At 38.9% G+C, this 25,285-nt stretch overlaps 1 protein-coding gene and 1 long non-coding RNA gene across 12 annotated transcripts in view; one reads left to right on the top strand and one right to left on the bottom strand.

Moving 5' to 3' along the window:
• The window catches only part of kiaa1109 (KIAA1109 ortholog), a 420,067-nt gene that overhangs the window by 231,948 nt on the left and 162,834 nt on the right, over positions 1-25,285 (top strand). For all 11 annotated transcript variants that reach the window (XM_043674034.1, XM_043674040.1, XM_043674039.1 and 8 more), the window contains 3 exons: positions 1,231-1,428; positions 7,222-7,433; positions 12,244-12,395. In XM_043674034.1, the coding sequence (XP_043529969.1) occupies positions 1,231-1,428; positions 7,222-7,433; positions 12,244-12,395 (562 nt within the window). The remainder of the gene's footprint in view (positions 1-1,230; positions 1,429-7,221; positions 7,434-12,243; positions 12,396-25,285) is intronic.
• On the bottom strand, positions 6,959-14,422 carry LOC122539330. The gene is made up of 3 exons (XR_006309036.1): positions 14,342-14,422; positions 14,180-14,256; positions 6,959-7,070 (listed from the first exon to the last, which is right to left on the bottom strand). It is a non-coding gene; the product is annotated as an uncharacterized LOC122539330 (long non-coding RNA).

Raw genomic sequence — 25,285 nt, forward strand, 5'->3', positions numbered from 1 at the left:
TCACATTTCACCCTGCCACCCAGCTTAGTATCATCTGCAAATTTGCTAATGTTATTACTAATATCATCTTCTATATCATTAACATATATTGTAAAAAGCTGCGGTCCCAGTACTGATCCCTGCGGTACCCCACTGGTCACTGCCTGCCATTCCGAAATGGAGCCGTTTATCACTACTCTTTGTTTCCTTGTTTATCCCTTTGTTTATCCCTTGCTTTCAACTTAAATAACAGTACCACATTGGCTGTCCTCCAGTCCTTTTGCAGCTCCCCTGTGGCCAGAGATGAGTTGAAAATTGTTGCTAATGTCCCTGCTATGTCTTGCCTCGCCTCATTTGCACAAATGAAGTACAGTTCATCCAGCCCTGGAGAGCTATCCACTTCTAAGCCTGCCAAACCACTCAGAATCCCGTCATTGTCTACATTTCTATTCTCCCAGATTTCTATATGCGCATCGTTCCTCTCACTAGTGAGCACCCACACAAAGTATTCATTTAGAAACCTAGCTTTGTCCTATTCCTCAATGCACTGTGGTCCTTAATGGGCCTACGCTTTACCTAGTTATCCTTTTATCATTTATATACTTGTAAAATAACTTAGGATTTTCTTTTATTTTGTCTGCTGTTATTCTTTCATGGCCTGTTTTGTTCTTCTGATTTCCGTTTTAAGTTTCCCCTTGCATATTCTGCCCTCCTCTAGGGATTCTGCTGTTTTGAACTCTAGGTATCTACCAAAAGCCTCCATTTTTCTCTTTATCCAAACCTGTATATCCCTTGATATCCAGGATTCACAGGATTTGATGGTCCCACTTTTTGTCTTTACTGGAACACGTTGGCCTTGTACTCACCCTGTTTCCTTCTTAAATGTATCTGCTCAAAAGTGTCTGGAAGAAGACAGTTTGCAGAGGCCACCAGGTACAGGGAGAGAATTCCAAAGTTTTGGGCCTAAATCGATGAAGCTACGATGGCCAGAAGTGGAGCAATTTAAATCATAGATGCCCAAAGAACTAGACTTGATGGAGTGGGTTTATCTCCAAGGACTTTATCTACTGAAGAGTATTATAATATTATTTACAGAACTTTTGCACAGAAGAAATTTATGTTTTGTTCATTCAAAAAAAAATGCTATATAAAACATAAATCTATAGAACTAAATGGCCTGCTGTGTATTAAAATTGTTCTGATAATATTTAAGAATGAGAATCCTGATATTGATTTAATGCTTTTATTTAGACTTAGGAATTTGTTCTATTACTGCAATCCCTTTTGAGAAGTCAAAAGTTCTTTTCACTTTGGAGGAACTGGAAGATTTTACTTTCGTGGATGAAGCTGAGCCACTTAAAACTGCAGACACGACTAAAACGTCACAGAATATGGAAAAGTGGGGATGGATCATGTTTGAGTGTGGCATTGAAAATTTGACTGTAAAAGGTAGAATTTTATCTATCTTTTCTGTATAGTTCACAACAAATGTGGTAGTCTATGCATGTGGCCACATTACGCTATAACAGTTGCTATAAATGAGATTATTGTACAACATACGAAATAAGACCAGGAATAGACCATTTTGAATGTTTTGTTTCACCCATCCCACTCCCGGATTTAAAAAAAATCATGAAGATTAATAATCATCAGAGAGAAGGTATTCCATCATATCTCCATTTTAATTGGAAGACTTTGTATTTTGAATAGTGTCCCCTCGTACTATATAGCCCAGTGAGGGAAAACACTGTCTTAAACTAATCCTGTCTAGATCCCTCAGAATCCCAGGTTTCATTCAAGTCACCTCTTACTGGAGTTGTTCTAAACTCCAATAGATAAAGGACTGCTCAAACTTGCCTTCCAAGAGGACTGCTTCATTCCAAGAAGCAACCTCCAGTGCAAGTAGTTACTCCTTAAATAAGGAGATTAAATCTATATGCAGCATTCTAGGTGTGATCTCACCAGTGCTTCATGCTGCAAAAGTAAATAATAGCAAGACTTCCATACTTTTATACAACATCCATTGTGCAGGAAAGGCCAACATTCCATTTCCTTGTCGAATTACTTGTTATATCTGCATATTGAGCTTTTGTGATTCATGAGCAAGGACATCCAGATACCCCTGTACTCTGTCTCCATTTATATATTATTCTATTCCTTTCAAAATGGATAATCTCACATTTCCCCATATTATACTCTATCTGCTAATTACTTGTCAATTCACTTAATCTGTTTTATAACCCTTTGCAAACTCGGTACTCCTTAAAACTTGTTTTCGTATCTCTTTTTGTCTAATGAGCAACTGGCTGCCATTCACTCAGAACTAAGTGATTCCACAACCAGCTGATCAGGTTCTGCAGTCCTGCCACATCCAGTTGTGATGGGTGGTGGACAGTTAAGCATCTGACTAGAGGAGGAGGCTCTACAAGTATCACCAACTCAATGATGGAGAACCCAGCACATCACTGAAAAAGATGAGTTTGAAGAATTTGTCTCCATTTTTAGCCAGAAGTGCCAAGTGAATGATCCATCTTGGACTGCTCTGCAGGTCCTCCCGTCATAGTTGCAAGTCTTCAACCAATTCAGTTCACCGCAGGTAATATCAAGAAATGGCTGAAGGCACTGGATATGGCAAAGTCTATGGGCTATGACAGTGTTCCAGTGATAGCATTGGAGATTAGTGCTCTAGAACTCCACCGAGCTGAGCTGTTCCAGTACAGCTACTACATTGGCAGTATGGAAACTTGCAGTATGTCCTGTATAGCCAAACAGAACAGATCTAATCCATTTGTCAACCCATCACTATATTCTTGGAAATCAGTAAAGTGATGCAAGAGGTTATCGGCAATGCTATCAAGCTGCACTTGCTTGATAATAAACTAATTGAAGATCAGTTTGGGTTCCACTAGGTCCATGAGCTCCTGTCCTCATTACAGACTCAAACATGGTCAAAAACTAAATTCCAAAGGGGAAGTGAGCATAAATGATAGCAAGGCCACATTTGATGGAGTGTGGCATCATGGAACCCTAGCAAAACTGGAGTCGATCGGAATTGGGGAAAGCACTCTGCTATGGTTGGAATCATAACTAGCAGAAAGGAAGGTGTTTGTGGTTGTTGGATTCAGTCATTTCAACTCTAGAACACTGGGTTCCTCAGTGTAGTGTCATTGGCTTAACCATCTTCAGCTGCTTCTCAGTGATCTTCCCTCTATCATTAGGTCAGTTCATTGATGGTTGCCTTATGTTCAGCAGCAATTTTTATACCTCCGATACTGAAGAAGTCCATGTTCATGTGCAACAAGTCCTGGACAATATCGATGCTTGGCTGACAAGTTGCAAGTAACATTTGTGCCACACAAGTGCAATGCAGTGACCATCTCTAAGAAGAAAGATTCTACTCATCATGCCTTGACATTCAGTAGCATTGCCATTACTGAATCCCTCATTTTCAACATCCTGGGAATTACCATTGACCAGAAACATAACTGCTGTGCCTCCAAAGACAGGTCAGAAGCCAGGAATGCAATGGGAAAACCACCTCCTGCCTTCCTGAAGTCTGTCCACAAGTCAGGAGTGTGATGGAATACACCTCACTTGTCTGGATGACTGTAGCTCGAACAACTCAAAAAGCTTGAATACTGTCGAGGGCAAAGCAATCCACTTGATTATTATCTCATACCAAACATTTACTCCCTCTGCTGCTGGTACACAGTAACAGCACATTGCACTGCAAAAGTTCACCAGTGCTTCTTAGACAACACCTTCCAAACCTCCGTCCACTATCAGCAGCACGTACATGGGAGCAATGATCATGTACAAGTTCTGCTCCAAGCCACTTACCATCCTGACTTCTAGACATATTGATGTCATCCCTTCATTGTTTCTGGGTAAAATTGTAGTTTAGTCTTCTTAATTGAGAAGGATATATTGGCACTGGAGGGGGTGCAAAGGACGTTCACTAGTTTGATTCCAGAATTGAGAAAGTTGCCTCACGAGGAGAGATTTGAGTAAACTGGCACTAAAATAATTGCAATTTAGAAGAATGAAGGGGGAAAATCTTATACAAACATATAAAATTATGAAGGTAATAAATAACATAGCAGGGAGTTGCTTCTATTGGTGGATGAAACTAACTAGGAGAGGTAGTCTCAAAATAAGGGAGAGCAGATTTAGGACTGAGTTGAGAAAGAACTTTTTCACCCAAAGGGTTGTGAATCTATGGAATTCCCTGCCCTGTGAAGCATAGAACATAGAACATAGAACAATACAGCGCAGTACAGGCCCTTTGGCCCTCGATGTTGCGCCGATCCAAGCCCACCTAACCTATACTAACCCACTATCCTCCATATACCTATCCAATGCCTGCTGAAATGCCCATAAAGAGGGAGAGTCCACCACTGCTACTGGCAGGGCATTCCATGAACTTACAACTCGCTGAGTGAAGAACCTACCCCTAACTTCAGTCCTATATCTACCCCCCCTTAATTTGAAGCTATGCCCCCTTGTAATACCCGACTCCATACGCGGGAAAAGGTTCACACTGTCAACCCTATCTAACCCCCTAATCATCTTGTACACCTCAATCAAGTCACCCCTAAACCTTCTTTTCTCTAATGAAAACAGCCCCAAGTGTCTCAGTCTTTCCTCATACGATCTTCCTTCCATACCAGGCAGTTGAGACTATCTCATTGAATGACTTTGAGGCAAAGATATATGAAAAGTGAAGGAATTAAGGGTTATGGTGAGTGGGTGGTAAAGTGAAGTCAAGAGTGTGATACTGAATTCAAGATCAGAAATTCTTGATGAAGGGCTCTTGCCCGAAACATCGATTCTTCTGCTTCTCGGATGCTGCCTGCATGCTGTGCTTTTTCAGCACCACACTCTCGACTCTGATTTCCAGCATCTGCAGCCCTCACTTCCTCCTGCGTAGTTAAATGGAACTGAGTCCACAAAAAATATCTGACATGATCTGGTTGAATGGTAGCTGTGATGTGGCGATGCTGGTGTTGGACTGGGGTGGACAAAGTCTTCTGTCACATGACACCAGGATATAGTCCAAGAGGTTTACTTGAAATCCCAATCTTTCGGAGCACTGCTTCTTTATCATATAAAGCGGGGGGAAGCACACAGGCACAGAATTTACATGAAGAAAGATAATGATAAGATAATTCCAAGTAATTGTGAGTGGAGTGTCAGCAGGCTGAATAACAAGTCTATGCAACTGATCAAAACAGTCCAATGGTGTGAGTAAAGTAATTCATCCCTCCACAACCACCTCAAAATTAGCAGTGCGTATCAATGCAATTCACGAAGACTTTTTTGACTCCACCTCCCTAGCCTTCAACCTCTAATATCCACATGTGAACAACACCAGCTACAATTTCCTTTCTAAGCCATGTCGCCTCCTTGGAACTGTGTTGCCATACCTTCACTGCTGATGACTGAAATTCCTGGAACTCCCCACTTCCAGCACTAAAGCTTTACCTGCACTAAATGGACTTCAGTAAATCAAGAAGTGGGATCCTCATCATCTCAATGTCGATTGGGGTGGGCAATGAATGCTGGCTTTGCCAGCAGTGCTTACATTCATGAAGAGTACATGATCAGAAAAGAAAACCGAAGGAATCCAAAATGTTGCTGTACCAGGAGTCCACATTTTCTTTACTTTCAAGGTCTCTTCTTGAGATTTTCTTGGTCTACTTTTTGATTTTTAGGACAACATTTTTGTTTTCAGATGCTCCTTTTTAATTCTCACTAACTCCCTGAGCGATGATGTAGTCAAGTAGTAACATTATCTTCAGTGTTTGTATTGACACATGGAATATTTAGACTAACACAGAATCAAAATTTAAAAACTCACCAAAAAGCTTAATAGATATTGCTATATCATTTGTCTTAGTTACAAAATAGAAGGAAATCATTAAATTCCTAGCCATCATACTAATTAAATTGCTGAAAATGTGTTGCTGGAAAAGCGCAGCAGGTCAGGCAGCATGCAAGGAGCAGGAGAATCGATGTTTCAGGCATGAGCCCTTCTTCAGGCTCATGCCCAAAACGTCGATTCTCCTGCTCCTTGGATGCTGCCTGACCTGCTGCGCATTTTCAGCTCTGATCTCCAGCATCTGCAGTCCTCACTTTCTCCTACTAATTAAATTGGCACAAGACAATAGGGAGAAGTACTTTCTTAATAACGGGCTCACTTCTATACACAAAAATCCATCACTATAAACTTATAGATATGGTAACACATAATATAAACCTTCATGAAATAAAACTGTTGAGTCTTAAATTATGGCATAATGTTATTACAATATCATTTGCTAATCCTTTGTTGAAATGCTTAAAACTGCTCCTCCTCTTTGTTCCCTCTTTACCTACTTTGCAGCTCCTCTTCCTCCTTTCTCAGGCCTTTTCACCCCCCCACCCCAACTCTCCCTGTAGCTCCTCTTCACTCATCATAGCCTTTCTCCACCCATCATAGCTTGACTGCTTCATTTCTTCCCAGTCTTGTCTCTATCTTTCCCCAACTTTGGCCTAGCAGCCTCTTTCCCCTGTTATCACTCACCTTCTGAGTGACTCATTTAGAACCCTAGCTACATCCTCCTGCTCAAGGCACGATGGTCCTTAATGGGCCTTACACTTTCCCTAGTTATCTTTTTATTCTTAGTGCACCTGTAAAATAACAAGTAAAAAAAGGCCTCACTTTTTGAAACTTTGGTATTCTGATGGCCAGTGGTCTGCGTAAAGCTGTACAATATCATTTTGTGCTGATATCAAAATCATCATAGGTCAGGTTGGGTTTTTTCTTGCATTTTAATTTTGCAAGAATTAAAATTCAGGTGTTCCTTATGTCAGAACGGCTGAAGGTGATCCTGTTTAGATAATCTTTCTTTCCATTTATAGCTAGCCAAAAGTTCAGCAACCGAATCATATATATATATATATATATATATATATAGGCTATTATAGGCTTGTGCTCTTCATCAGGCACTGAGTTATGATGAATTTTGTTTTTCGTGGGGGCTGCAAGCTGAGAAAGGTCTTCTTCACTGCTAGCCATTGCTTTGCGTTTTTGAGGGATGAACAAGGAGCTGTCACAAAAAAAGGATGGAAATACATTAGAAATGGGGAAGTCACCTACAAAAACACCTCTTCATTAAATAATATAATACTTAAGTAACATCTGCAAACTAGTTGGAATGTATGATCTGTCAACTGTTGTTACTCTGTTTGGATTCTTAGGAGGAAGACAGTCAGGAGCTATTCTGTACGATGTTTTGGGTGTTCTGGGTAAATCAAATACAGTTGAAAGGAATGGAATGCTAAAATCAGGTGATTCTACTGGTTCTCCAACTGGCAGTGGCTATAGCACTGATGTATCAGAGGATAATCTCCCTCGCGATGAAAAGAGTCCAACTTCAGGTATCAATGGGAATTCAGCATCTGATGATCAGGTAAAAAAATTAACACCACTTGATAAATGCGTTATTAAAATGTAATACCATTCAAACTGCGAGTGGTTTTAATTTTTAATTATTTCTGGTACATATCTGTCGCTAAGAAGAATTACAGCAGTTCATAATGCATAATAAATCTATTTGCAAGTATTTTGAGTTTTGATTCTGAGAACATAATTATAGACCTTAACTGGACCATAATGATCTGCACCTTAGACACTGGCAGTCGGTGTAAAAATCTGATTGCTGAAAACATTGGCACTGCTGTGCCATTTAGTAAATTAAAGGTAGGGCTGGTCTTATGAGAGGACTTGTAGCAGGATGTTTACTGCAAAGTGTATTATTCAATAAATAGCAAGGAAAACAACATCTGTCTACTCAGTCTTTTTTTTGAAAAAAGAAAGTCTGCTGCAAAAATAAAGGAAATAAGAATGTATGAAGCAGGAGAACAAATAGGTCATTCAGCCCCTCAAGCCCCACCATTCGATAAGATCACTTGAATGTCCCTTGGCCTCACTTCCTCTTCTGTCAGCTCCTCAGCCCTCAGCTCCCTGATCTTTCAAAAATCCACCTCCATTCTCAATGGTGATCTAGTCTTCACATCTCTGGGGTGAGGAGTTCCAGACATGCATTACCTTCTGGGAGAAGAAATTCATTTGCATCTCAATGTTCAGTGAGCATCTCTTATTCAGTAACTATGCCACTGAGTTCAGGATTTCCCCCATTAGTGGAAGCATCTTCTCTGCACAAAATTTTATATGTTTCAGAACTTGTGTCCAAAAGTACGACAACATTTTCTGAACAAAAAAAAAACAAAGAATTGCAGTTCCTGGAAATCAGAAGCAAGATCAAAAATTGCTGGGAAAAATTCAACAGGTTTGGCAGTATCTGTGGAGAGAAAGCAGAGTTAACTTTTTATGTCCAGTAACCCTCCTTCAGAACAGAACTCCGGTTTATCTGTTGGCGTAATCTTGAATGGATTATCACCAGCAGACATGAATTGCCTGCTCTTTTACTGCAGCACATTGGCCTGTGGTAGAGTACAAAAGATGATGCCAGATGCTAGCACTTCCCATTGGCATTTGATTGCTATCCCCTTATCATGAAATGCCACTGTTGATATTAATGAAGCTTGGAATTTGCTAAAAGTTTAATCATTCATGAAATAGCAGCAGTAACATTTCTAAAAAATGTAAACTGCAATTGTTTTGAGACCTCCTCCTCTGCTCAGATGGCACCTATAAGCAAGATAGGCATGCCAAAAACAAGCATATACTTTGCAAATAGATATTGGATAAACCTATTTTAAGAAATTTAAATAAAAAACAAAATGGTGGAATAAAACTATCAGACATGAAATATTACTTTTATTTTTAATCCACAGATTCTGCCGAGTCTGCTGAATATTATTTCCCCAGCAATTGCTGTTATTTCAAATTTCCAACGTGTAGCATTCTGCTTTTCTGGAAATTTTAACTGTGACAATGTAAATCTGTGTTGTTTATGATGGCATTAAATCCATCAGCAAAATTGCTTATCTTAAAATCAACAGATGGTCAAAAATTCAATGAAAGTGCTTCTGGGTTGAACAGAACTTTCCTCCAATGAAACTGACATTCCCTAGTCTGCTAGGAGAAAGTGAGGACTGCAGATGCTGGAGATCAGAGCTGAAAATGTGTTGCTGGAAAAACGCAGCAGGTCAGGCAGCATCCAAGGAGCAGGAGAATCAACGTTTCGGGCATGAGCCCTTCTTCAGGAAAAAATTCCTGAAGAAGGACTCATGCCCAAAATGTCGATTCTCCTGCTCCTTGGATGCTGCCTGACCTGCTGCGCTTTTCCAGCAACACATTTTCATTCCCTTGTCTGCGTTTGACACTCTCCTGCAGCTTTCCAACATGGTCAAGCTAGAGGTAGAACATAGAATAGCAATAAAACACTAAACAATGAAATTCCAGGTGAGCTACTCAAGCATAGAAAGTCCCGACTACTGTCATGCTTTCATGATCTCCTTCAAGATATGAACTGTTTGACATTTTGCATGGTGCAACAATGGTCATGTTACACAAAAAGGTGACAGCAGAGACGCAACAATGAGACCGCAATTCCCACCTTAGTATCAGTGAGAAGGCAATTGCTAATGTCACAGTTAAAATACTTAATTTACTACCAGACCCACTATCCGGAATTAAAATATGGACTCTATGCTGGCCGATATATCGTGAACATGATTTTTTTCCATGAAAGTGAAAATTGCCATAGCCAAAGAGGACCATCAGCTGCATGCAAGTTAGAGAGTGCGGGACAGGTAATTGGCAGACCGTTTAATCTGAGGCTCACCACACCTTACATGAGGGGTGAGATTGAAAAGGTGGAGCTTTCAGAGTGGCCTCAACTGGTATAGAAATTGAACCTACATTGTTGGCATCACTCTGCATTGCAGACCAGCTATCTGTCTAAAAGTGTGGTGCTGGAAAAGCACAAGCAGGTCAGGCAGCATCCAAGGAGCAGGAGAGTCGATGTTTCAAGCATAAACTCTTCATCATTCCTGATGAACAACTTCTGCTCGAAACATCGACTCTCCTGCTTCTCGGATGCTGCCTGACCTGCTGTATTTTTGCAGCGCCACACGTTTAGACTCTTATCTCGACCATCTGCAGACCTCACTTTCTCCATTGCAAACCAGCTCTCTGGTCAAGTGAACTAACTGACCCCATGTAAAGTGTTAGGAGGAGAATATACCTCTTTCCTTTTGTAGATCTTAATAAAGCATTCAGTACTGTCAGCAGGTCAGCACACGAAAAGACTTTGGGGAAATTTGGCTGACCGCCAAAGTTCTCATTCTCACCACTTCCATAATAATGCGGACTGCACTGTATGATTGTATAATTTGAAGTCACCATTTCCAACACCTTCAGGGTGACTGGAGTGGATATGTCTGAGCTCCCATTGCCTCTGGTAGCTGCTTCTGCATGCTCCCTACAGGCATGGAAAGTGTTTACTTACTTAATGGGTCAGATGACACGTTGTACAATAATTCCATGGACCTACATACACTTAACGATTCAACCACTCTGTAAAGAATTCTATGGATTGATCGCCCTCTAAGCAAACCCGTTCCTCCTCATCTGCTTAAATTTGTGACTCCTTTATTCTGAGATTACGCCCTCTGGTCCTGTACTTTCCCACAAGGGGAGACAACCTTTCCAAATCTACCCTATCAAGTACCGAATGAATTTTATATGTTTCAATAATAATAAGATAGTTGCTTCATATCTGGTATCAGCTCAATGAATCTTCCCTGGACTGCCTCCAATCCCAGTATATCGTTCCTTAGATAAGGGACCAAAGCTCTTCACAGTATTCCAAGTGTGGTCTAAGTAGTGCCTTGAATAGTTATAGTAAGAACTTTCTGTTTTAATACTCCATTCCCTTTGTATTAAGTGTCAACACTCCATTTTAGTCCCTGTTACTTCCTGAACTTGTATGCAAGCCTTTTCTGATTTATACATGATGGACCCAAAGTCCCTCTATGCTGTTGCTTTTTATTTTGTTGGTTCTTAAAACTTCCTGTTTCCTCTGGCTTACAACTAATCTTTGTCATATTGTATTCGGGTATTAAATTCTTTCAGTTTAAAACTAACTCTAACTTCCTTGTTGGCTTATTCCTTTCCTAAGATCCTTCTTTCTTACTGAGGTATGTCTTTATTATGAACCATGAATTAATTTCCTCCAGACCTTTCATTGTTCGTCAACTGTCTTTGCTGCAAATTTTTTTCCCCAGGTCACTCCAGCCAGCTCTGTCCTCATTCAAGTTCAGCACAATTCAGTCAACACAATTGTGCTCATTCAGCACAATTCAGTCAACAAATGGGTAGCTGGCAGTAACATGGTTTGATTTGGAATATTTGGTTACAATAGTATATAATTCATAACTTAAAAGTGCTGGACTCTGTTAGGGAATACAATATTCTATTCCTTGGCATTAACATTCACCACCTAGATGGGAAACTGGATCTGGAAAGTGCATCTGGAAATTTGGTGGTGCAGCTGATCCTTTAAATATTGTAAATGTTTTGGATTAAAATTCCATACATCATCTTAAAGTATATGTATTTTGAAAGATCAGGACTCCACTTGAAGCTGTGGCATCCTGCAATCCATTGTAGAAACTATTTGCAGAATCTTATGAGTTTTCTTTATATTCATTGGCCACTAAATACATTAAAATTACACTGAAATAATGAACAAATGCACTTTATGTTCAATTATAATCAGCTGACATTTAGTGAAACCTATACTTGTTGCTCATCTCCTAGATTCAGCTTGAAGTAGCTAGTTTAAACTTCCTCTGAGCTACTTTTTAAAAATTGTAATTATAGCTTCATAGCAAATAATTTAGTATCACTAATCAAATAATGTTTTGAATGTTCTATATTAAACTGTACACCACCCAAAAATTTTATTCTGAAATTAATCCACAAGTTTAATTTTGGAGCAAAACTCACCTGAGAAAAGTGGGCAATGTGGCTGCACCATCCATTGTTTTGATTCTCCAGCAGCTTAGATTCTAAACAGTTACTTCTGGGATGCTTTTTCTTTCTTTGTATTTTAATTTGTTGCCATGTTTACAGGACTGGGCAAACCTAATCAAGTGATATATGCCTATGTTGTTTAGTTGAGATACATTATTATGAAGCTGGTAGTTTGTCATTATCTTCAGAATACCATGTTTGAGCTTGTACAGAAATGGTGATAATATAAAATGACTTTTTACTCATGCTTTGTTTTTTACAATGATTTTGTTCAGGATGAAGGGGTAGAGTCTGATGATCTTAAAAAGGATCTTCCTCTGATGCCACCACCACCAGATTCCAGCAGCATGAAACTTACGATTAGTGAAATTTGGTTTAGCTTTGCAGCACCAACCAATTTACATTCACGTGTCCAGACTTATTCCAGGTAACTGTCTTTCAGTGTATTTGTGGAAATATCTTACATAAATCAATAGAAGGTTTCTGTGTCTTTAAATACCCTTCATAAATAATATTAAATCTGAAGTATTTACTTCTACTTAATCAAGATAACCGCTTGCAAGATGACAATTTCTCTCATTTAAACTGTACTTACAACTCAGAGAACAGACAGCTGAATCAAGCTTCCCTGCCTCTGTATTCATAACACAGTAAAATCAAAACCTTCAAGTACTTTCAAAATTGACCCCAGTGGTTCCCAACCAGACCTTTTGAATAACCAAGCCAAGGCTCGAAATAATCAGTTCCAGATACTGGTTTTGTAGCTTACAAAAAAAAACACCTAACTATTTCTTAATGCAGTAACTTTAGCAGAGCAAACTTTAACAATAAAGTAACCTAATTGACATCTGTGATTTAAACCCAATAACCTTCGTTTTCAGCCCCATTCATGCAAAAGACAGACGGACAAACAAACACAGTTAAGGGATAAATAAAAAAACACTGTATAGTTTCAATGGAAAAGACAAACCAATACATCAGAATGTGTATCAAAATATTCTTAACAATAATCAAAAATAGGTGAAAATAGGTACTGCAGATGCTGGAGATTAGAGTCAAGATTAGAGAGTTGCTGGAAAAGCACAGCAGGTCAGGCAGCATCCAAGGAGCAGAAAAATCAACGTTTCAGGCAAAAGCCCTTCAGGAATTCCTGATGAAGGGCTTTTGCCCGAAACATTGATTTTCCTGCTCCTTGGATACAGCATGACCTGCTATGCTTTTCCAGCACTACAATAATCAAAAATAGTTACCTGAAAAGTTTTTACTTAGCAAATTTGTTACTCGTGTTATATTTTCATTTCTCCTTATACTCAGGATTCCTGTTGATTTGTTGTTGTGATTTAATTCTTTCCTTATTGCCTTTCCAAGTGAAACAAATATTTATTATTAATATTATTACAAATATTCATTTTGGATAATTGAGTCTGCAGTAGACTTGTCAACTTGCATACTGTAAACTAAATTTTTTGATAAGTTAGGAACCTGACTTCTACAAATTGCAAAATAATGCATGCTAATGATTTGATCTGAGAGCTGTTGAAGAAATGGCTTTAATATTTCATAGGAACATTTAGAATAATACAGCATAAGTAAGATGTTCAAACAATCATTCTTGTATATAATATTTATTCAACTTCTTTTTGAAACTTGGTTGAAATTTATTTAACAGAAAATCAACCTTTTCCACAAGTCTGTCATGTCTGTCTGACGTCTGGTATTACCCTCCTCCATGTTTGCTACATTTCAATATTAGATATACCCCTTGTATCAAAATAGCATAAAATATCAATAACTGGTCTGTAATATTGACAGGGTGCACCAGTGAGCACTTGCCTCCCTAGTCCAAAAAAAATCATTCAATGCTACTTTTTGCTTTGTATTTCTTAAGCAATTTTGTCAATGCTGCTGCAGTTTTTTTTTAAACCCAGTGGTTTTGCTAATTAGAAAAACTTTATGAAATGACCCCTGAGAGCTCATGCACAAATCGATTACACAGCCCTCTTCATGTGTACTTTGCTAGGAAAGATGTATTAGCAGTATGTATTACAATACTTAGATAAGCTTGAAAAATTATCAAGTTTTAAATGTAATAGCATGTGTCCCTTACTCATTTCAAGAGGCCGAATTGGCTCGCTCTTAGTTGATTGTTTTTCATATTATTTGTTGTTAGCATATAAGCATCATGGACAAAGTTATATCTGCTGGTCTTACCTAGTTACCCTGACAAGGTGAGATGTGCTTTCTCCTTGACCCTCTGCAGTGCTTTTGATAGGTGCTCCAGCAAAGTGCTACAGAAAACACAAGATATAGGAGTAAGAGAAGATCATATGGCCTTCAGAGTCTGATCCACTATTTATTGTGACCATAGCTTACAGCTCCAGTTATCTCCCCATTTCCCAATTCTCTTGATTCCCTTAGAGGCTAAAATCTGTCTATCATAGCCTTAAATAAATTCAATGATGGAGCATCCAGAATCCTCAGGTAGGGAATTCCAAAGATTCGCAGTCCCATGAGTCAGTAATTTCTCGTTACCCTGCTTCTTAGATGATTGCTTCCTTATCCTGAGACTGCGCCCCAATTTGTTTAGATTGCTCACTCAGCCGAAACAACTTCCCAATGGCGATGCTGTCCAGCCTGTCTGAATCTTGCAAATTTGATCAAGTCTTCTCTCCTTGCCTTTTTGAAAAAAAGTTCTGTTTTTATTCTTAGATTAATTCAATAACTTTCACCTTTCTACATTGTACAGTATCTACACCTTGTTGCCAATTTATTTAGCCTGTCTATAGATTGGACCTAGTTCTGATGGATTTGAAGGCCAGAATCTCATGAGATCCCCAGGCTGCAATACATCTGACTTGATTTTGATCATTCACTTAATTGTCTTTGGATTGGATTAATACTGACAGATCTGAAGGCAGGGACTTAGTTAAATGCAGCAAGTAGCTTGCATACTGCCTGCCTGTCTGCTCATTCCCTCACTGCAGTTATTACCAGTGTGGATAATGGCATGGGTGTCCTACCTATCAGTGGGCCAATTGAGGCTGTTAAGTGGCCAATTAATGTGCAGTTAAAAACCTCATCCCACCAATACCAGGATTAAACTGCTGGTGAGGGAGGCCTATACCAACCAGTCAGTCTTGTATCCCATATGGGCTAATGATGGCTTTTCTTGCCACTATTTGCCAGGTTGGCACTTGATAAGATCTCTTATTGTGTCTCTCAAATCGGTGCCACATGGCTAAAGTTCTGGAGATCTGCTGGTGTCTGATCCTGATGGGTGAACACCCACCCTCCAGGCCATTTGGCTGTTAAATGCCCAAAGCAGTAACAGTGTTCAACTTAGTTCTCTTCTCTCCCTCGCTGGCCCTCCATATAAAAAATTATCCCTTATTTTCTGAAACATCTGTGTATCTATTTACACCTTGAGTTTCCAGCTAACTTTGTATCATCAGCAAACTGGAACAAAACAGACAGAAAGAATCATATCTGTTCTTAATATAGATTGGGCCAGCACTCTGCTTGCTGCATACACTTGTCTGCCAATTTGAAAATGCCCTAATAATACCTATAATTTGGTTTCTGTCCATTAACCAATCTTTGGGTCAGCATTTATGGAAAAGTTTCATGCCCACTGATTATGTTTGCTAACCACTTCCCAAACCACACCTCTCCAACTCAGTTGATCTGTCTCTTGCCCTAGTTGATGGCACTTGTAAATTCCTGACCATTTTAGTGTATCTACTGATCACTGGACAGTGTCTTTTCCGGCTGATGCCCACCTTTGTTCTTCATTATTCCCTCTTCTCCAGTGCCCCTGATTATCAATAAATCTTTTCAGCCAGATGACCTCCATGGGTAAATCCCAGCTCTCTATCACTCTAACATTGTGTGTATTGTTTGGATGCTTGTCAATGGTCTTCAGTATTAATAATCAGGATAAATCTTAGAGAAGAGACGTACAATGAAGTGCTTCCCTCACCCTTCAGACAGATGAAAAATCTGCCCTTGATGTGGGGAAGAGAAGCTTGGCTTTCCTCCATTGAGACATTTCTATTACCTTTGCTTCTCTTTATTCTCTCTTGTTCTGTCCACACACACCCTTAGTTTCAGCAAGGTCAACCTCCACTCAGTTGCGTGCCCCTGACTTTTCTATCTGACCTCCTAACTATTCCTATGCTTAAGAACTTATGAATTCAGAACTGGCATCGGCCATTCAGTCCCCTGAGCTTGCTTTGCGATTATGCTTGATCTGATTGTAACTTCATATGCCCTTGCCTGCCCAAACCTGATAACTTTGTTTAACAAGAATGTGTCCATTTCTGCCTTAAAAATATTTGAGGATTATATTCCTGAGAAGGAAGCAGAGTCCCAAAAACTTGTGATCCTCAAAGAATACATTTTGCCTGATCTCTGTCTTAAATGGGTGACCACTGATTTTTAATGAACTCTAGTTCTAAATTGTCCTAATAGAGGAAAGATTCTTTCCACATCTACCCTGTCCTGATCCTTTAGGTTTTTCTATGTTCCCCCTATTCCAGCTGCTAATTTTGTAAACCTTCTCTGTCTTCAATGCATTTACATTCTTACATAAATCAGGTGACCAATACAATATTTCCAGATGCGGTTTTAACAGTGTCCTCTATAACTGTGCCAATCTTCTCTCTTTTTTTGCATTCAATTCCTCTTGCAATAAATGATAACATTCTATTAGCTTTCCTCATTACTTGCTGTACCTGCATACCAAACATTTGTGATTCATACGCAAGGACAACTAAATCCTTCTACATCTCCATGAACTGCAATCTCCCATGATTTAGATTGTATGCTTTAATTTTCTTTTTCCTGCCATAATAGACAACATTTTTTCATATTATACCCCATTTGCCGCATATGAATTAACCCTCAAAATTGCTCTACCAATGAATAAAATCATGATTGATCTAATTATAAACTCATCTGCATTCCTGCCAACTCCTAATAACCTTTTAATCCCTTAACAAGAAGGTTATCTGTTTCTTTGTCTTTAAACATATAAATTTAATTATCTTTTATTTTTCTGATGTAGCTGAATACTGTACTTCTAACAATTGAACAGTTAATTATAAGTAGCTCAGTATATATTTGCTGATGAGTAATGTTGAAGTGAATAAAGTTTAATTAAGACCAGTAATACTGAGAGAGGTGACATATTTTGGTGATATCAATTTTTGTTATGGTGTTAAATTTGAAGCTGTGAAATATTTATAATATGATGTGCATTCTGCTAAAAAAATTATGCCATAAATAGAAATGACGTATTATTTTGTGTAAAACGGTTTCAATAATTAAGTTTTGCATTTAGTCAGGTTTAAAAACAATCTTTGTTGACATAGATTTAATTGCATTTGAATATAGAGTATACCAGTTATAGAGATGTACAGCACAGCAACAGACCCTTTGGTCCAGCTCGTCCATGTTGACCAGATATCCGAGATAAATCTAGTTTCATTTGCCAGCATTTGGCCCATATCGCTCTAAACCCTTCATATTCATATACCCATCCCGATGCCTTTTAAATGTTGTAATTGTATCTCAGTAAAACATATAATCAAAAAAAAGCCACTTAGCTGCTCCCCTGCTGTGAGCTCTCCCACATAGGTCAACTGTGAATTTTGCTGTTGTTAGTTTTTCTTAGACAATCTCCCATGTCAGAGATACTTGAAAATCAACAGCACAGGCAGCAGCTGTGCAGATTCATTGCTGTGTCAGACAGCAATGTAGGTTTCTTACCCCATTTGAATCACTTACCATGTGGTCATTACCTTTGTCAATCCCTTCCTCCTTTTTTAAAGTGTAGTTGTTTTGATATTTTTCCCCCCAAAGTTCCAAACCAAAGCAACAGCTTATAAAACAGTAATTATTTTTCCTAGAATTTGAGGAAATCCACTCCAACACTAAAAATACCTCAAAAAAGGAACCCTTCTTATAGCCACAGTTTTTTCCATCGTCCATTTTGGATTATGCAAAATCCCATAGCATTAATATAAATTTTATATTAATCTAACAATCTTCACATTGTATCTCATCCCCCTTAATTGATTTCATCATCCAGATACTGTGTTGGACCACTACAATTTAGTGCAACATAGTAAAGGGGCACAGTATCCATCTCTGCCTCCAAACAAATGCTGCAGGGAAGCACTGAGTCAAAGTCAGTTACTTCCAGTGGAAGGAAAGATATATCATCCAGATAGCCTGCACTGGTTCCTTTCATTTATCTTCTGTGTTGCCAGTCCAGCATAGCATGTGGTGGCCTGTGCAAATTCAGTGTACTTTGTCTCTCTTGCTTTGTGAAGTTTGGGTGAAACAAGGCAAAATTCTTCATTGGAAGAAAGATGCAATTAAAAAAAATCAAAGTTAAAAATCACACAACACCAGGTTATAATCCAACAGGTTTAATTGGAAGCACTAGCTTTCAGAGCGCCGCTCCTTAATCAGGTGGTTGTGAAGTAAGGAGCGGCGCTCTGAAAGCTAGTACTTCCAATTAAACCTGTTGGATTATAACCTGGTGTTGTGTGGTTTTAACTTTGTACACCCCAGTCCATAACCGGCATCTCCAAATCAAAAAAAAATCAGCTATTCATCAAGTAATATTTTGCGTATGATAGATACAGTGGTATGAATTCAATGTTAGATACAGTGATATGAATTCAGCAGAATACATGAGTTCTTCAGCATACCTCCCCCTTTAGAGAATATTATGTGCAAACAAAAATATTTTTAATTTGCCTTTTCAATGCTCTGCTGACTCCTCCTTGGTGATATTGTAAGAAGTGATATATTAACTTGTAAATCTTGGCATTGTCTTTGCTATTTAAAAAAAATTAACAAAATTATGTCTGTATTGGGAGCATGAAACACTTGTCCAGCAGACACTACATGATTCAAGCCATACCAGAAATACTGATCGATGTGATTCACGCAATGATGAGACCATATGACATAAATACTGAATAAGCCATTCAGCTGATTAAGCCTGCTGTGTCATTCAATGAATTCATAGCAGATCTGGCAATCCTCAACTCCACTTGCCTGCCTTGACCCCATAACCCTTGATTTCTTTATTGATTAAAGATCTGTCTGTTTTAGCCTTGATAATATGCAAAGATTGAGCCTTGACAGCCCTCTGTGGTAAAGAATTCTACAAAATCACAACCCACTGAAAGAAGAAATTCCTCCTCATCTCTGTCTTAAATAGGTGAACCCTTACTCTGAGATTTTGGAGTCTGATCCTTGAGTGTCCCACAAAGGGAAACAACTTGTCTGCACCTATTCTGTTAAGCGCCTACAAACCTTACATTATGAATAAATCCAATCAAAATGAATAACTCGATGAGAAAGATGACTGTGACTAACAAAGGTGGTCAAGGAGCGTATTCAATCAAAAACGAAGGGATATAAAGCAGCAAAAAACAGTGGTAGGCCGGAGGACTTGCAAATTTTTAGGAACCAGCTGGAATAACTGAAAAGCTATAGAAAAGGGAAAAAAAATTATGAATGTAAATTGACAAATACAAAACCAAAACAGTAAGAGCTTCTATGATTATATAAAAAGAGATTAGCTGAAATACATATGATTTATTATTGTCACATGTGAAAGTGAAAAGTATTGTTTATTTTGTGCTATCCATACAAATCAAGTATATAAATAAGTCAAGATAATACAACAGAATGCAGAAGAATATTACAGCTACAGGGAAGGTGCAGAGAAAGATTTACTCTAATATGAGAGGTTTGTTCATAAGAGTGATTTGATTTATTGCCACGTGTACCGAAATATAGTGTTTTGCATGCTCTACAGGCAGATCATACAATACAAAGTGCATTAGGTAGCAGAACAGACTGTTCCAGCCACAAGAAAGGTGCAAAGCGAGAGAGATCAGCATTAATATTTAAATAGTTCATTCAAAAGTCTCATAATAGCTGGGAAAAAGCCGTTTTTTAATCTGTTTGTATGTGTATTCAAACCTCTAAATCTTCTGTCTGACAGAAGAGTGTGGAAGAGAATTTATTTGTATCGAACCTTTGGAGGATGCAGCTGGGAATTAATAATGAGTTAGGAAAATGGCACATAACTTAAATACTTTGCTTTGGTCTTCATGGTGGAGGATGAGATAAATTTTCCAAAGATAACAGCTAAGTGATGTTCTAAGAGGAAAGATCTTGTTATAGTCTCTATCATGGAGAATAAAGTATTTAACAAGCTAAAGGTAGACAGGTTGCCAGGATCTGATGGCCTGCATCCAAGCGTTTTAAAGGAAGTGTCTGCAGAAATAATGGAGACCTTGGTTCAAATATTCCAGGATTGGAAAGCATGTAATATAACACCCTTGTTTAAGAAGGAAGAACAAAGTTGAAAATCGCATTGCACCAGGTTATAGTCCAGCAAGTTTATTTGAAAGTACAAACTTTCGGAGACAGAAAGCAGGAAATTATCGCCTAACTTCTGTCATTGGGAAAATGCTGTAGTCCATTATAAGGAAGTAATAGCAGGACATTTAGAAGAGCTTAACTCAATCAAGGGATGTCAATGTGATTTTGTGAAAAGGAATGCACGATTAAAAATTTACTGCAGTTTTTTGAAGATATAAAAGGCAGAGTTAATAAAGGTGCGGATGTGGTGTATTTGAATTCACTGAAGGCATTTGATAAGATGCCACATAAAAGTACAGGTTTTGGAGGTTTGGATTAGGAATTGGCTGGATGGAAGAAGACAGAGGGTAGTAGTTGATGGCAAAGTTTCTTCATGGTGTGCCGTCACTAGCGGTGTTCCGCAAGGATCTGTTTTGGGACCATTGCTGTTTGTCATTTTTATAAATGACCTGGAAGAGGGGTTAGAAGGTTGGGTGAGAAAGTTTGCGGATGATACGAAAGTCGGAGAAGTTGTTGACAGTGAGGAAGGATGTGGCAGGTTACAGCAGGATATAGAGAAGCTGCAGAGCTGGGCAGAAAGGTGGCAAATGGAATCCAATGTAGCTAAGTGTGAGGGGATTCACTTTGGGAAGAATAACAAAAAGATGGGGTACTGGGCTAATGGTCGGATACTTGGTAGTGTGGATGAGCAGAGGGATCTTGGTGTCCATGTACACAGATCTCTGAAAGTTGCCACCCAGGTAAATAGTGCGGTGAGGAAGGCATATGGCGTACTGGCTTTTATTGGTAGAGGAATTGAGTTCCGGACTCCTGAGGTCATGATGCAGTTGTATAAAACTCTGGTGCGGCAGCATCTGGAATATTGTGTGCAGTTTTAGTCGCCATACTATAGGAAGGATGTGGAGGCACTGGAACGGATGCAGAGGAGGTTTACCAGGATGTTGCCTGGTATGGAAAGAAGATCGTATGAGGAAAGACTGAGACACCTGGGGCTGTTTTCATTAGAGAAAAGAAGGTTTAAGGGTGACTTGATTGAGGTGTACAAGATGATTAGGGGGTTAGATAGGGCCGACAGTATGAACCTTTTCCCGCGTATTGAGGCGGGTATTACAAGGGGGCATAGCTTTAAATTAAGGAGGGGTAGATATAGGACTGAAGTTAGGGGTAGGTTCTTCACTCAGCGAGTCGTAAGTTCATGGAATGCCCTGCCAGTAGCAGTGGTGGACTCTCCCTCTTTATGGGCATTTAAGCGGGCATTGGATAGGTATATGGAGGATAGTGGGTTAGTGTAGGTTAGGTGGGCTTGGATCGGCGCAACATCGAGGGCCAAAGGGCCTGTACTGCGCTGTATTCTTCTATGTACATTGCATAAGTAAGCTCATGGTATTGGGATAAAATATTAGCATGGATCAAGGGTTGGTTAACACACAGGAGACAGAGTGTTGGGATTAATATATCTTTTTCAGTTTGGAAAGGAGTAACAAGTGGAGTGCCTCAAGGATCAGTCCTAGAACATTAGTTATTTATGAGCTGTATTATGACTTGAAGAAGGGGGCAGAGGGTTATGTATTCAAATTTACTAATAGTGTAATAATAGGTGGGTGGGCATGTTGTGATGAGGATGTAAGAAGTCTGCAAGGGCATGTAAAAAGTTTGAATTAGTGGGCAAAAATCTGACAGATGGAGTTTGATATAGGAAAGTAAGCATTCATGCTCTCTGCTGAGAAGAATCAATGGCAGGCTATTATTTCAATGGAAGAGAGCCCAAAAATGTGCAGTGCAAAGGGATCTGGGTGCTCTTGTGCATAAAACGCAGGAATTTAGATGCAGGTGCAGCAGCTAATCAAGAAGGTAAATGGAAGTTTTACCTGTATTTCTAAAGGTTTGGAGATTTTTATTGTATTTTTTAATTCATTCGTGGGATTTCAGCACTGCTGGCTATGTCAGCATTAATTGCCCAGAGAGCAGTTAAGAGTTGACCACATTGCTGTGGGTCTGGGTGTCACATGTAAGACAGACGAAGTAAGGATGGCAGTTTCCTTCCGAAATGACATTAGTGGACTAATCTGACTATCAGTAATGTTTTCATGGTTGTCATTGGATTGCTAATTCTAGACTTGTATTAAATTAATGTTTTAACATCTGCCATTGTGGGATTTGAACCCATGTCCCCAAAACCTGTGTCTCTGGATTGTTAATCTAGTGACAATACTAGTTCATCACCTCTCCCTATCTTAACAAAGCTGGCCCACCACCTTTCCCTTTGTGCCTGTCCTTCCAAACATCGCATACCCTTGAATATTTAATTCCCAGCTTTGGTCTCCATTTAACCATGCCTTTATGATGGCTATAAGGTTATACCCATTAACCTCAATTTGTGCTATTTATTTATTTTGTTCCAAATATTACACACATTTAAATAAAGAGCCATTAATTTTGCTTTTTTAGACAATTTTTTCCCCCATTACATCCCTATTTGCTGCTGTCTTTATATTCTTAATACCTTCCTGTCTCATTCTAGGGTTTGTTATTTAAAAAGCTGCCTTGCAATACAGCCATGTATCCTTTGATTTGTTAATTAAGTTACCCATCTTCTGACTTCTGCCCTGCTATCTTTAGTTTAAAGCCTTCTCCATAGGCCTAGTTATTCATTTCACCATGACATCAGTCTCAGTACACATCAGAAGAAGCTTGTTCAACCAGGATAGCTCCTTTCTACTCCAGTACTGGTGAAATTATTCCACATCAATCTTTGAGCTATGCATTTAACTCATAGAATCATAGGACCTCTACAATGTGGAAACAGGCCACTCGGCCCATTGGGTCCACACTACCCCTCCGAAGAGCATCCCAACAAACCCATACTCCTCCTCAATCCCTGTAACCCTGCATTTCCTTTGGCTAATCCATCTAACTTGCACATTGAGGGACCCTATGGACAATTTAGCATGGCCAATTCACCTAACGTGCACATCTTTGGATTGTGGGAGGAAACTGAAGCACCTGGAAGAAACCCATGCAGATATGGGGAGAATGTGCAAACTCCACACAGACATTCGTCCAAGGGGGGAATTGAACCCAGGTCCCTGGTGCTGTGAAGCAGCAGTGCTAACTGCTGAGCCACTGTGCCATCCTTGACTTAACCCTGTGCCAGTTTGCCTGTGGCATAGGTAGCAATACCATCTTTGGAGGTTCTGATTTTTAGATTAACACTAATTGTTCAAAACCTTGCAGCAGGACCCCATTTTTAGTCCTATAAATGTCATAGGTTCCAACATGGAGAACAACGACTAGATCCCTCTCCGCCCATTCAAAGTTCTTCCCCAGCTCTACAGAACTGTCTTTAAGTCTGCTATCAGGCAGGCAACACAGCCTTTAGGACTCTCACTCACATGTGCAATGTAATATTAACAAACAGATTCCTTTCAATTATGTAGATTGGAAAGTATCCCAATGTTCTACCAAGCATCTTATACAGTCACCAATCCATTCTGAGGAGGTAAATATGGAACTTGAGTCAAGAAGCATTGCACTTGTTTCATCCCAAATCTTTGATAATATTTGGAATAATTTTCCTCAACGGAGTTCAATTGCTGTTTGATGGCAGAGCTGATGCCTTGCTGAGACTGAATATTAGTGAAAGGACTATGATCCCATCACTGAATATAAAGCCATAATTTCCCGAACAAGTACTTCTTTTTTCTTCTCCAGAAATGTCTCTCCTCTCCGTACTATGTTAGTTCTACACAGATGCATTCAACCTCCTCTTGAATATCTGCAAAGTCTGTTTTGTGCTATTTCTGGCTCACCATTCTTATTTGCTTTTATTCCAGTACTTTTTTCTCTTTTTGTGCATGCTTTTTCACCTGATGTTTGCATCCTCTATCATCTTTTTACATTGCATTTGTTTTCCCTTGAACACAAATTAAACTTGTCTGCATTCAATCATGGCCTGTCTTAATTTTGTTGCTTGGTATGTTGAATTTTCTTCTAATTTTATTTAATTTCTTCTTATTCCTTCACATGGATAACTACTCATGCTACGTTCACCTCTTTTCAAGATCTATAATAGAATTAATTATGCTGAAAGCTTCCAGTTTCTGCTTTCTTGATATTGTCCGTCTGATTCTTGCTTTCCAAAACTTTGTTAACTTGCCACTGAAAGTGGGGTGCCTAATGACATGTGACAAACTCACTGATTCCTTTAATTGTGTGGATCATTCTTCTTACTACTCTGCTTCCTGTAAGGGTATCATTCTATTTTTCTATTTGTGTTGCTCATGATGTCATGATGCTATCTTCCATTCTATTTTCCTCTATGATTCCTTTTATACCATAGTGGGCAGAAGCCTAAATTAAGCTTTATTGAAAGATCATCAGCTTGAAGCTTTAACTCTATTTCTTACTCTAGGGGTGCTGCTAAAACTACTGAATACTTCGAGCATTTTCTCTTTTTACCGTAAATTGATATTGTCTAATTTTGTATGCTTTCATTTGTTACACTGTTCCAAAAAATACAATCTCAGGAAACTGTGTAATATCGAAGAGGCATATTATGGTTGTCTAGCCTTAAAGTTAATGTAAATAAATATAAATCTTAATTTACCATTTCTGTTCTGAAGAAAGGTCACTCGACCTGAAATGTTAACTCGGACTTCTTTCCACAGTTGCTGCCAGACCTCCTGAGCATTTCCAGCAATTTCTATTTTTACTATTTTATTGTTTGCATCGTTAAGTGTATGGGATCTATCCAAGCCTTTTTAGGACTTTTGATAAATTGTATAAGAGGCTTGAGCAAATGTTTAATCACAATGTTGCTCAAAGTAGATGCAATTTTCATATATTACATTATAACTAAAAATTTGTCCTTTTTCTTTATCTTAGAATGTATTTTGTCAGTCAACC

The sequence above is a fragment of the Chiloscyllium plagiosum genome, chromosome 32 (genome assembly GCF_004010195.1).
Source record: "Chiloscyllium plagiosum isolate BGI_BamShark_2017 chromosome 32, ASM401019v2, whole genome shotgun sequence".
Taxonomy (NCBI): Eukaryota; Metazoa; Chordata; class Chondrichthyes; order Orectolobiformes; family Hemiscylliidae; genus Chiloscyllium; species Chiloscyllium plagiosum.